At 54.2% G+C, this 13,802-nt stretch overlaps 1 protein-coding gene across 1 annotated transcript in view; it reads right to left on the bottom strand.

The window, feature by feature from the left end:
- Positions 1–7,811, bottom strand: part of LOC102178217 (cholesterol 24-hydroxylase) — a 29,242-nt gene extending 21,431 nt beyond the window's left edge. The window contains exon 1 of the mRNA XM_018066571.1: positions 7,588–7,811. Coding sequence (XP_017922060.1) covers positions 7,588–7,754 — 167 coding nt within the window. The 5' untranslated portion in view covers positions 7,755–7,811. The remainder of the gene's footprint in view (positions 1–7,587) is intronic.

The raw sequence follows: 13,802 nt of genomic DNA, 5'->3' as shown, positions 1-13,802 counted from the left end.
GATGGGAGGACTGAGGCATGGAGAGGTACAGCCCTGGCTCAGGGTCACCAGGCAGGATGCAAATCCCAGGCTGATTGGCTCCAGAAGTTTTATTAGAAAGATATAGAAGGATAAAACCATCTCCCTGGTGCAGAAGTTGGGGGTTGGCATGAGGAATAATATTTTGGCCACCTGATGCAAAGAGCCAACTCATTGGATAAGACTCTGATGCTGGGAAAGACTGAAGGTACAAGGAGAAGAGGGCGATGGGGATGAGATGGTTGGATAGCATCACTGACTCGATGCACATGAATCTGAGCAAACTCTGGGCGATAATGAAGGACAGAGAAGCCTGGCGTGCTGTAGTCCATGGGGTCGCAAAGAGTCAGACACGACTGAACAACTGAACCACAGGGGGAATACCCTGAGACATTCACTGAACATTTATTAAATGCCGGGCACCATGCTGAGCCTGACTCCATCTGAACTCCTCACACCTTCTGGAAGCAGGTCTACTACTAACCCAGTTAACAGGCAGGGCAACTGAGCCTCGGAAAAGGAAGTCACCTGGCCCCAAGGGCATGGCTGGTACCTGGGTGCCCTGCAGCCCTTCTCACCAGGGCATATTTTGAGCATGCTAAGTCAGCAGTGTGATAACCAGATTGTAAACAAGCCTGTTTGGTGTTGCTTTAGGCACATTTCAAGGTACTGGTGAGTTCCTGTCTCCTGTTTAACTTTATTCCTGCCAAGCTCACTTACTGTAGCTTCCAGAATGGGTGGCAATAAAACTGCATTTGGGGTTTCCTGGGTCATGGAACTCACATTCTCCTGGTGGGCGAGACAGAATCAAGAAAAATAAACGACCCAATCAAAAAATGGGCCAAAGAACTAAATAGACATTTCTCCAAAGAAGACATACGGATGGCTAACAAACACATGAAAAGATGCTCAACATCACTCATTATTAGAGAAATGCAAATCAAAACCACAATGAGGTACCACTTCACACCAGTCAGAATGGCTGTGATCCAAAAATCTGCAAGCAATAAATGCTGGAGAGGGTGTGGAGAAAAGGGAACCCTCCTACACTGTTGGTGGGAATGCAAACTAGTACAGCCACTATGGAGAACAGTGTGGAGATTCCTTAAAAAATTGCAAATAGAACTACCTTATGACCCAGCAATCCCACTTCTGGGCATACATACCAAGGAAACCAGAATTGAAAGAGACACATGTACCCCAATGTTCATCGCAGCACTGTCTATAATAGCTAGGACATGGAAACAACCTAGATGTCCATCAGCAGATGAATGGATAAGAAAGCTGTGGTACATATACACAATGGAGTATTACTCAGCCGTAAAAAAGAATTCATTTGAATCAGTTCTGATGAGATGGATGAAACTGGAGCCGATTATACAGAGTGAAGTAAGCCAGAAAGAAAAACACCAATACAGTATACTAACACATATATATGGAATTTAGGAAGATGGCAATGACGACCCTGTATACAAGACAGGGAAAGAGACACAGATGTGTATAATGGACTTTTGGACTCAGAGGGAGAGGGAGAGGGTGGGATGATTTGGGAGAATGACATTCTAACATGTATACTATCGTGTAAGAATTGAATCGCCAGTCTATGTCTGATGCAGGATACAGCATGCTTGGGGCTGGTGCATGGGGATGACCCAGAGAGATGTTATGGGGAGGGAGGTGGGAGGGGGGTTCATGTTTGGGAACGCATGTAAGAATTAAAGATTTTAAAATTTAAAAAATAAAAAAATAAATAAAATTTAAAAATAAAATAAAATAAACAAACAAGTAAGTAAACAGGAAGTCAGATGGGAGAAAAATCAGAGTTGGGGGAAATAAAGAGAGCTGGGGATGGATGTAGCAGGGTTATTTTAAACAGGCAACATCACTTTAAGAAGGTGACATGTGAGGTACAAGGAGTGAGGAACTCATGCACTCAGGTACCTAGGGGAAGAGCATGTCAGGCAAATGGAATAGTAGGTGCAAAGGCCCTGAGGTAGGAGCATGCTTGCTGAATTCAAGGAACAGCGAGGAGGTGGTGTGGCTGGAGCAGAATGCTTGAGGGAAAGTGGTACAGGATGGGATTGCCAAGGATGGGGTTCAGATCATGTGCGGCCCTGCAGACTGTTATCCAAACTTTTGCTTTGACCTTGTTGAAGTGGAGGCCACAGGAGGGTTTTGAGCAGAACCAGAGACGGGATCTGGCTTGGGTTTTAAATGAACCGACCTCACTGCTACAAGGCAGAGAGTAAACAGGGCAGGCAGAGGTGGAGGCAGGGGCAGCAGTGAGGGGCCGTAAGTGGAGGTGAGATGTCAGACGCCGAATGCATGAAGGTGGGTGGAGCCAAGGGGACAGGCTGAAGGACTGGACGTGGGGCGTGAGAGAGGGGTCAGGGATGACCCTGGGCTTTTGGCCTGGGCCACTGGGAGGCTGGCTGGAGCTGCCATTCACCAAGGTGAGGAGGCCTGGGAGGGGGAGCTGCTGGCGGCAGCAAACGCTGCATGCCCGCCCCCTGCCCTTATCCTTGCAGGTGGGGGCTTCCGAAGGCCGGCTTCCGAAGGCCAGCACCCGAGACCGTGCTCTGTGCTCTCTTGGCTCTGCCTGCGGGAGAGGCAGGCTGGAAATCCCAGCCCAACAGCCCCTAGACCAGCCCTCCATCAGTGATCCCCTCTCCCTCCACCTCTAGGCAGGGACCACTGGATCCCAGAGTTCCCCAAGGAGGTTGCATCTCAGTTGCCCCCAGAGGTAACTTGCTTTATTAGGCTTCTGACCTTCTCTCTCCAACCCCACCAGGATCACCTTCCCCAGACTGCTTACACGTCAATTCTCGTCTCAGGATGGGCATCTGGCAACCAGCCTGAGACAAGTGGATGAAACTGGGAGCCAGCCTTGGAGCTGCTAGGTGTGTGCTGCCCATCTCACGTGGAAAGGATGCAGGCAGGCAGTCCCCTGAGACTGCAGTTGGGCAAAGAGCTCCTTCCTAGAGATATCAGTGTGAGCCCTCAGCAAAGAAGTGGGGCTTACAGATGGGTAGACCACAAGCGGTGGGTGCAGAGAAGAGGCCCCAAGAGTGAGCCGCTGTTGGGGGCACAGGTAGGAAGGGGACAACCACCCAGGGAGACTGGGCAGGAGTTGCCAGGTGGGGAGGCCAGAGACAGACAGGGGAAGCCTGTGAGGACAAGCTCCAGGAGGTAGGCAGGGACTGGCCCTGTCCCGGGCTGCGGAGGGGCCAGGCAAGATGGGCACCAAGCACTAAGCCAGCTGCCCGGCTCCGTGGAGGTCACTGGGGCCTTGACCAAAACCCACTGGGTGGAGAGGCGGGGGTCAGAGCCCAAGGGGTGGGGGATTCTAGAGAGAAGGGAAGGGGCGAACGGGGGGCCCAAAACAGGCAGGCTTTGGAGGGGGTGTTGCCACTGGGGTGCAAAGCCAGGATGGGGGGGCGGCAGCTGGAGGGATTGAGGGGGAGGAGGTTTGTTTTACAGCCTATCGTATAAAAATAGGAACGATGCAGAAGAGGAGGAGGAGCGATGGGGGCGGGGTGGGCAATGCAGCGGTTGCTGAGCGGTGGAGGAGGAGGAGGGCGTCCTCGGCCAGGAGCATCGAGGTCCCAGCAAAGCGGTGCAGGGAAGGGGGCCGCTGTGACAGCAGAACCCTGGAAGGAAGTTCGGTCAGGCTGCTCATTTGCTCAGGGAAGTAAGAGGGGAGAATAAAGGCTAAGCGTCTGCTGGCTGGTGGAGAAAGATGCGGGACTGTAGGACTTCATTCCAGTGGCTGGGCGGAAGGCAGTTCAGTGGGCCGCCGAAGCCACTCTAGGTGAGTGGCTTTGAACTTACGCCACGCCACCTGCGGCAAGATGGACTGTGGGCATCACACATGACTGGCTTCATTTCCAGAATAATCCAGCATCCCTGGACACTCCCCAAAGTTGCATGTTTGGGGAGAATGCTTTCAGCTTTGAGTCCCCTGAGTGAGAACTGAGTCTAGACCCTCCTCGCTCCCCCATACCTGTCTGAGAATCTCTACCCTAAGCAGCAGAGTCCAAAGCCACCTGGGCAGGAAGATGAGCGACACTTCAAGAAGGTAAAAGGCGTGGAGTGGCGCGGGGTCCCCGCGGCCAGGCAAGAAAGGCGTCTAAGGCCCGTTCCTCCTTGTTCCTACAGGGGGCGCTGGGGAGGCGAAGACGGAGCGCTGAGACCAGGCGTTAGAAACAAGCCGGTGAGGATGAAGGAAAGAGGTGCCGGGAGACTCCTGGCACCCGGAGGGGCAGACAGAAGCCCACCTGGTGTGCCTCTGGTAGCAGACAGCATATGGCAGAGCAGCCCAGACAGGGAGGGAGGGGCGGGCAAAAATGCCCCTCCCCTGCCTGGTGCTCAGCAAGCCTAGTTTCTGATAATCCCGCGATGGGCACCGTGGGAATCTGAGGTTCCCAGTGGGCAGAGAAAGTGTGGGACAGTTACTGGAGCAGAAGTCATCTGGAGGGCCCACTGTGAGGCCACCTAGAGGGGTGCAGGGAGCCACGAAATGGTTCAGGGGTGGGCCACCCACTGGAAGTGAGGGTGAGGGGCCATGAATTTGCCTCGTGCTAGAGGGATGGGGGTGGGGGGGAGTGCTCAGCTGGGCACCCCAAGCCCACTGGATGCACACCCCCCAACAGAGCCAGCCATGTGTCTCCACCATTGCTGGGAACAGAGGGCAGAGAGAACCAATGCTGCCCAGGAGTTTTGAAAAAAAAATTTTTTTCTTACAAAATAAAAACTGAGAGAGAGAGAGACTTTTCATTGTCAAGTTTACAGTCATCCCACACTGGGGTAGGGGGTTGGTGGGAGGGTGTGGGGCTGCTAAGGAAGTTCAAAGTAGTGACAATACAGAAGCTACAGTGTCTGCCTGGGATCTGAACATGAGGTCTGTGTTTTCAGATGTCACATGGATTCTTGCAGTAGGATGCTGTTTGTAATGAGTACATAGAAGTGGGGCAATCAGGGAGGGCGTCATGGAGCAGGGGGCAACCTGGTGACTCCTGCAGAATAAAGATGAGGAGTGAGGCTGGGAGAACACAGCAGCTGCCTCTTGCAGGGAAGAGGGTTCCCCGCCTTCAGGCTGGCAGAGCCTCAAAGCACGAGGGGTGAATGCCACTACTGGAAACTCAATACACACATAGATTTCTTGTCAACTGTGATGTTGCCAGTCATGGATGGCCTAGGGACCCAAACTTTGAATGCCAAAGCATCAGATTTGTAGCAAAAAGAGGTTCCAGAACTTTCCTTCAGTGCAGTTTTGTATTTGACCAGTGACCAATTTTTAATCCACAGCCTTTTGCACATGCACTGTTCAGTTGACCTCATTAGAATAAAGACCCCAACCCACATTATATTCACATTATATAAAGACCCCAACTCCTCCACCCACTCACCCGCATCCCTGTAGGTCACATGTCAATTCTGCAGTGTAAGATTTCAGGGAGAATCCAGGCATAAAAGGGAAAGAAACACACACACATGCTACTACATGGATGACCCTGGAAAGCATTCTGCTAAGCTAAAGAAGCCAGACACAAAGGTCACACACTGTATGAGTCCATTTATATGAAATGTCCAAAACAGGCACATCTATGGAGACAGAAGGCAAATTAGTGGTTGTCAGGGAGTTCTTGGGGGATGAGGAGTGACAGCTAACGGGTATGGGGATTCTTTCTGTGATGATGAAAATGTCTGGAGCTAGCAGTGGTGGTTGCATAACTCTGTCACTATACTAAGCAGCACTGAATTGTACACTTTAAAGGGGTACATGTCACACATACCTAATTTTATTTTTTTAATGCAATTTCAAAAAATTGATGGGGGGAGAGTAGCAGAAAGGGGCTTGATTTAAGTTCTGTCTTCTCAAGACACAGAGACTGGCCCAGGCCTGCAGTGTTTGAAGCACTTGGGTTTACAAAAAGGTCAAGTCAGGGGGAGGCCTATCTGGATGAGTGCAAAATTCACAGTTCCAAGCTGTTGATGACTGATATGAAAACTTGAAAGGGTGACAGTGTACCTAACCGAACTGGCAAGAGACTTTTACCAGCCATCTTGAATCAGAGTTTATCCAGGGTCTACTCTGCATGGACCAGTGCTGCTGAGCTAGGTGTCAGGGACACAGCAGTGAACAAGCCAGATACAGTCCCATGGGAGAGACAGACTCTGAACTAGAGGTTGCACCATTTGGGTGACTTTATAAAATGATCATAATGTATTTGGGTGTGGGAGCAGGTAGGGCCTCCCCCCAAAGTTGGCATTTAAGCCAAGCCTAGAAGGCTGGGGAAGAATCATCTAGAAGGAGGGGAAAACACAGCTGTGAAGTAAGGGAAAAGGCTGGGAGAGGGCACCTGGGAGGACAAAGAGGCACCAGGGAGAACAGTTGCCTCCCTACATCCCCAGTCACAGAGATCTTTCCTGACCCACCAAACAGGGACTCAGGCTTCTCATGGCAGGGCATCCGGCTTGCATTGGAGGTGGGTGCCTTCCAGAATGTTGGTGTCCTGAGGTTTTACAAAGGGTGTTCTAATACCATGGTTTATTCATTCAGTCAACAAATATTTATTGAGCATCCGCAAAGTGCCAGGTGCTGGGGATACACATGTGGACACACAAGATCCCTGCCCTCCCAGGGCTCACATTCTAAAGGGGGGAGACAGACAGTCAACAGGTGAACAGTCAACAGGTGAAAAGGAGGTAAGTTCGGGGGTAAGGGCTCCATTGAGGAGTTTGGAGCTAGGAAGTGGGCTTGGGGAACAGGTGGACCCTGGAGGAGGAATGCAGCTGGGGTGGGTGGGTGCAGAAAGACTGGGGACAGCAGTGAGCAAGCAAGGGGAGAGAAGAGTGGAGAGCAGGTTCTGAGAGCTCAGCAGGGGCCTTGCTGGCTACAGAATGGACTTGGTTTAGATTTGGATTTAGTTTTAAAGTGATGAGAAGCTTCTGGAGCAAAGAAACAACACGTTTGATTTAAGCTTCAGAAAGGTAAGCTTCTGGTGGGGAGGGGGGAGGGAACGTGAATGGGGATGAGAGCGGAGGATGGAATGAAGTGCTAAGGAGAAGACAAAAAGGAGATACCAGGACAGAAATAGGGGAGAAAAAATAAGAGGGGGTAATGTGACCAAAGTACAGTGTACCCCAATCCAGGTTGAGTGACCTCATCCAACTCCCAAAGTTAAGAGCGCCCACTTTAAGAGCCAGGCTGACCCGGGTTTAAATCTAGGCTTACCAACTGTGTGACCTTGGGCAGGTGACTTTGCCTCTGCGCGCCTCAGTCTCCTCGTCTGAACGATGGGGTAACAATAGCGTCTACCTAACAGGGTTGTCGCTACCATCACGTTGTCGGGGCCCAGCAGAGCGCGGTGGGCGCCGAGCAGCTGCTGCGGCTGTGAGTAATTTGTTACTAAGAATAGTTAGCGCCCCTCGCCTGGCCGCCGTTTCCAAGCGGCCGCGCGCAGCGGCAAGGTTGGACCCCCAGCCCGGATGCCAGCTTGGACGCGGTTCCCCGATCCCCCCATTCCAGCGCCCCATCCAGGCCCCCACCCCCACCCCCCCGCTCACCTGGGCCGCGGCGGCCCGGGGATGTGCTCGTAGCGGCTGCGAGCGCGGTGCACGAAGGTGCAGCAGAGGCCGAAGACGACCAGGACGGCGCTGCCAAGCAGCATCAGCAGCCCGGGGCTCATGGCTCCCGGGCCGGCCTGGCCGGGGTCGGGGTCGGGGCCGGGCATGGAGGGGGCGGGAGGCCGCGAGCCGACTCAGCTGTCAGAGCCGCGCGCCGCCTCGGCCCCAGGCCCGGCGCGACCCAGCACCGCCCCCCCCGCTCGGCTCCACCCCCGCTAGTTCCGACCCCTCCCAGGGCGTTTGGTCCCCGCCAACCACGTCTCCGCCTCCGGCTCCAGCTCTCGGGGCCGGCCCCAGATTTGCCCCGCCCACGCTTAAGCTCCGCCCCAACAGCAATAGTGCTCCGCCCAGTTCCTAGGCCACGCCCAGAGCACGTGATCTCCACCAATCACAATTAGGCTTCTGGCCCATACCCCCTCAGCCCCGCCCTCTCCCCACCTCCCCAGGCTCCGCCCACACCGCCTCAAGCTCCACCCCAACAGCAGCTCCGCCCAGAACGCGTTGTCCCTGGCAACCTTAATTCCTCCGCTCTTACTGTCCTTGCGGCGGCGCTAAATCCTGCTGTCTTGTCCGCCCTCCTTGGCGAATAAATGGCCTTCCGCGCGCAGTCCCAGGCCCCTTCTTTTCTCCCTAAACCTTCCTGGAAACCCCATCCCAGCCTCTAAATTTCTGTATTACGCCGACTGTTCCCAGACTTCTCTCTGGAAGCCCCAACCTCCAAAACGGGTGTCTCCCTTCACGGGGCAGGTGAAAAGGACCCTGGGTACACAGGGAGGCCTGTGTCTGCGAGTGAAGAGCACACGGCTGGACCCGAGGCTGCCACTCAGACCGAGGGGAAGCCCCAGTGGGGGACCGCGGGTGCAATGTCCTAGGCGTTGATCCAGGTCCGAAGGAGCTAGAGTTGGAGTGGTTGAAAATCTGTGTGCGAAAAGTCCCGGTCAAGGGGAAAATGGGAAGTGTGCCCAAGGTGGCCAAAGGGTATCTTTGAACTAATAACCAAGACCTCCTTCCCTTTTATAACTGTTTCCTCTTACCAATCCAGGTATGATCCAAGAAAAGCCCAGCTCTTCCGTCTGGGGCTTTTTAGCTCCCAACCTTTATACTCAGGAGCGACCCAGTATGAAAGGAGTAGATGGAAAGGGCCAGGTATGCCTCCCCACCCCCCGCCCCCGCCCTGGTTCTCATCCAGATAAAGATCCTCCAGTCCAGGGAGGAGGCGTCCAAAGAGTTTAAAGTTGCTGGGTTTCTGAGAAAAGGACACTTCCCGGCCCCACTCGTGGGCCAGAATCCTGAGAGATTTGGGAAAAATAGAGAAAGCCTGTACACCTCCTTTCCAGGTACAGCCGGGGACAGTCCCCATCATGAGTGTTCACAGTGTGTGGGATACAGGGTGCCAGAGAGAGAGCCAAGGTTTAAGAGCTGGGTCAAGCATAGGGGAGACCCCCACACACACCCACTGCAAGCTGGACGTCTATCCCAGCTCAGAGACTGCACCAGCCTCTCCCTAGGGCTGGGAGGTAGTGAGAAGCAGCCACAGGCACGCACTGGCCGGCCCTGTGGGGCAGGGGAGAGGCAGCCAGGGAGAGCAGACAGACCCTTCTAGGTTGTGAAACTTCCAGGGGTCGGGGCCATTTGAAGGCAGGACGCCAAACGATTGTTCCTTGAGGGCAGTGTGTGTGCTCAGCTGTGTGTGACTCTTTTCGACCCCCTGGACTATAGTCCACCAGACTTCCCTGTCCATGGAATTTTCCAGACAAGAATATTGGAGCAGGTTGCCATTTCCTTCTCCAAGGGGTCTTCAAAACCCAGGGATTGAACCCATGTCTCTTTCATCTCCTACAGTGGCAGGCCGATTCTTTACCACTAGCGCCACCTGGGAAGCCAGAGTCAGATCTTAACCTGCTCTGGCCACAGTGCAGGGCGGCCATGGAACAGCCTCAGGGTACATTTGTGAGTGCGAGCCTGTCCAACTAAGGAAGGAAGAGAAGTGGGTGCATCGGTCAACACCAGTGACCTCTGGCTCTGTCCCTTCGCCATCTCCTCTGATCCTCCCAGCTCTCCTGGGAGCAGTAGAGAGTGTTGGGACCAAACACTAAGGCTCGGGTGGGAGGCCCTTTGCCTGGGAGTCCCCAGCAGAGGGCACCGCCTGGAAGCACGTGGCCAACCACCTGGCCCTTCTCTGGGAAGGTCTGGACAAATGCTGTCCACTGTGGTGGACACTGGCCATGTGGCTTCCATACCGGAAGTGGTTTCCCAGCAGAAATCACTGAGGGAGGTACAGGCAGAAGAAATGGCTCTGAAGTGGCTGCTTCCACTTGAGTGGTCTGGCAGGGCACAGGTCCAGCCGTAGCCCAGGGAACAAGAAAGAGCAGGCTCCTTGGCTCAAAGTTCACTTCCTCTCTGAACTGGGACCCAGTTACACAGCTACCCTGGGGATCACCTGGTTAGGAATGGCTGACCGTGAGATAAATGTACAACCTAAAAGCTGGGAGTTACGTTTTATTTGGGGACATTACTGAGGACTAAAGCCAGAGATTACCTCTCAGATAGCCCTGAGGAACTGTTCCAAAGAAGTAAGGGAGGAGAAAGATATATTCCCTGGTGGCTCAGCTGGTAAAGAATCCGCCTGCGATGTGGGAGACCCAGGTTCAATCCCTGGATTGGGAAGATCCCCTGGAGGAGGGCATGGCAACCCCACTCCAGTATTCCCGCCTGGAGAATCCCCATGAACAGAGGAGCCTCGTGGGCTACAGTCCATGGGGTCACAAAGAGTCGGACACGACTGAGTGACTAAGCACTGCTACTATATATAAATATATAATGTCTCCTACATTGGCAGGCAGGTTCTTTAACACTAGTGCCACCTGGGAAACCCCGTAAACATAGAGGTAAGCTCAGTCCCTGGGTTGAGGTGATCCTCTGGAGAAGGAAATGGCTACCCACTCCAGTATTCTTGCCTGGGAAATCCATGGACAGAGGAGCCTGGTAGGCTATAGTCCACGGGGTCACAGGAGTCGGACATGACTTGGCAAAAGCAACCACTATCACCATATATTAATATATATGTGTGTTTTTGCAAAAATAAAAAACGTGTAGTCAAACATCAAAAGATGACTGCTAACCATAAAAAACAGACATCTCAAGTTAATGATTTTAGTGCTGGACACGCCAGAGTCTGGGCTCACTGAAATTATTCCTCAGATAGGCATCTTGAGCAACCTTGCCCATGAACTTGGGCAAACTCTAGGAGGTAGTGAGGAACAGGGATCCTGGCAGGCTGCAGCCCATGGGCCTGCAAAGAGTTGAACACAGCTTAGCGACTGAATGGCAGCAGACGCATCTTAACTATATAAGGCCAGTGTCCAGCTATTCTCCAGCTTGAAAATCCCTCAAGTCACACTGTAGGGAGTGGCTGCAGGGGCTGATGGCTTGATGGCGGGCAACATTCCTTGTTTACCTGGAATGGTAGGCAACATTTTTTTTCTTCCAAGTGTCAGGGGTACCACATGGAGTAAATGTGAGGATTAAATGATCCTGCACACCTGAGGCTAGCCCTCAGCAGGGCAGGAGGGGACAGATGCTCCCCACAGGAAGATGTGGGTTCTCCATGTGAGCTGAAGGGGCTCATCTTCCCCTCATGTTAAGGATTCGCTGCTGGATCATTCTCCCGCTGGTCTCTCCACGTGGCATGCCCTTCCCCACCGTGTCTCGTGCAGCTGACAAGTAGTAGGTGTGAACACCACCAACCTGCTACTGAGCTTTCCATCGAGAAAGCAACATGGAACAGCCTGGGCACGTTTGTAAAGATTGTCTCATTTTTCTCTTCCAACAATCCTGCTGATTATTTCTGCTTTCCAGTGAGACTCAGAGAGGCTAAGTGACCTTCCTAAGGTCACACAGTCGAGGCTGGAACCCTGCTGTCTAGAATCTCGGGTGTTGTCTCCAAGCCTAGCATTTGCAAGGTGGAAACACAGGAATACCTTACAGAGCTGGAAATTGCCCTGTGTCTGGGCGGCCTCCAGCCACTGATTCTAGCTGTCCGGCACCCAGGGGAGAAAGGATGGTCATCAGGGCCCTGCTCGGAGGGGGCTTGCTGGAGGGATGCAGGTAAACAGGGAATGAATGAGGCCAGCCGGGGACCTGGCGTATTGTTACCTTAGGCTGACACCCAGGATGCAGTCTTCGGCTCTGGGCCACACCTGGGACATCCCTGCAGCAGTGACTCTGAGGGCTCTAGACTGAGCTGTGTGACGCTGGGTGGAGGCAGGCCCTCTCTGGGCAGATTCTGAGAGGTCACTCTAGTTGCTGACCGGAGCCCAGCTTAGAGGGGATGAGGGAAGAGGCCTCTAGGGAGCCGGGGGAGCATTGGCCCAGACCCGCCTCCATCCCCAGAGACCTTGGAAGACTCGGAGGTCAGGAGCCAAGTCCCTGGCGGACAGGGTCACTTGTGATTGCTCCCTCCACTTGCTGAGGCTGGCGGCAGAATGAGAGGAGCACTGGACAGGGAGTCCGTGTCCAACTCTGCCCCTCCCTGGGGCCGTGACCCCAGCTACACATGACCAGGCCCAAAGCCTGGTTTCTAATATTGGCTGTGTGACATTGGGCAAGTAACTCAGGCCCCAGGGCCTCAGCTTCCACATCTGTAAAATGGGTGGGAAGGTGACCACAGCACCTACCTCCTAGGGTTAATAAGGGGATTGAAGAGTGACTAATATGTAAAAACTTTAGGACAGCACCTGGCGCAGTAAGTGTTCAGCCAATGTCAGCTACCCGCCCTTTTTACTAATGAAAGAGCAGTGAGTCTATAAGCCTCCTCAGGAGTCAGGCTGCAGCCTCAGCCTCATCCAGAGCCTGAGGGGGTGATGGGTCTTCAGACTGGGGAGGAGGAGCACTCTGCCTGCCAAGGCCAGCACTGCCCAGAGGAGCGATGGGGCCTGGGACCTCCCCCGCTTACCCCCACAAACAGCAGCGTCACTCAGGGCCTAGCAGGGGGCTGGGCCACTCCAGCTCACCACTTGGGGGAGGTGCCAGGGCCACAGATGGTGGCCCAGGCTGTGGGTGCTGAGGTCAGTGGGAGGCACCCACCTCCCAGGCCCCGCCTTGTAGGCTTATGTCCTCCAGGCCGTGAACTTAGAGGGGAGCTCTGTTGGGTGGGGAGGGTCAGGGAAGAGCACGGAGGAGCCCCTGGACTAGGAGGCAGAGAATGCTGCAACCCATCCCCTGGCTTCTGGCCAGAGGGACCAACAGGTCTGGCCTCTCGCCGGGCAGGGCCATGGCGCTGCCTTCTCGGAGGGTCTTGGGGCCACCCTGCTTCCCCTGGACTCTAGTCTTAGGTCAGCCCCATCTGAGCAAAGGCCTGGGACACTCAGCCTCCCAGGTTCACTCCCCCAGCTGCCCAGTGAGGAGTTCGGCTTGGATGGTCCCTATGGGCCACCTGCTTGCCCGTGGAGACCCACGGGGGTCTCCATCAGTTATTTCCCGGAGAGGCCGGCAGCCCGCAGTAGGGGGCAGGGGGACCCTGGGGCAAGCTGAGACTTTCTGCGGGTATAGCCAGGGGCTTCAGTGGTTCAGGTGCTGGCAGGTATTAGGGCTAGTCAGCTCATGTTCAAATCTGGCCTCCCTCTCCCTGGCAGGGTGATATCTCAACTAAGATACTGAAGTTCTGTGACCCTTAGTTTCCCCATCTGTAAAAGGGGAGGACGAGGGCTGTTTTGAGGATTGAATGAGTTCAGGCGTGCTGCACGTTCTTATGATGAAGCCACACCCCGTGGGGGATTAATTGTGGTTTCCAGGTGGGGCTCAACAGGGTTAGACGAGCCACAAGCATCTGGGGCCCTCGCCAGCCCCACATAGGGCAGAGGTAGGGGGAGTTGAAGAGGGTGGTGGTGGTTGTGGTTTAGCCTCTAAGTCATGTCCGACTATTTCCATCCCATGGACTGTGTAGCCTGCCAGGCTCCTCTGGCCGTGGGATTCTCCAGGAAAGAACCCCTGAAGCTTTTCTCTGCAGCCTCATACTCCACAATGAGCTTCATCGAGCAGCTGGGAGACTCTGACAGGCTTCTGCCTGCACCATTTTCTCTGCCAGGCATGCCACCCAGTGCTAGCTGCACTCTCAGGACAACACCCAGGTTGGGTTGGGATGCCCCATCTGACAA

This window comes from Capra hircus, chromosome 21 (genome assembly GCF_001704415.2).
Source record: "Capra hircus breed San Clemente chromosome 21, ASM170441v1, whole genome shotgun sequence".
Taxonomy (NCBI): Eukaryota; Metazoa; Chordata; class Mammalia; order Artiodactyla; family Bovidae; genus Capra; species Capra hircus.
This window is presented reverse-complemented; position numbering and strand designations above follow the sequence as displayed.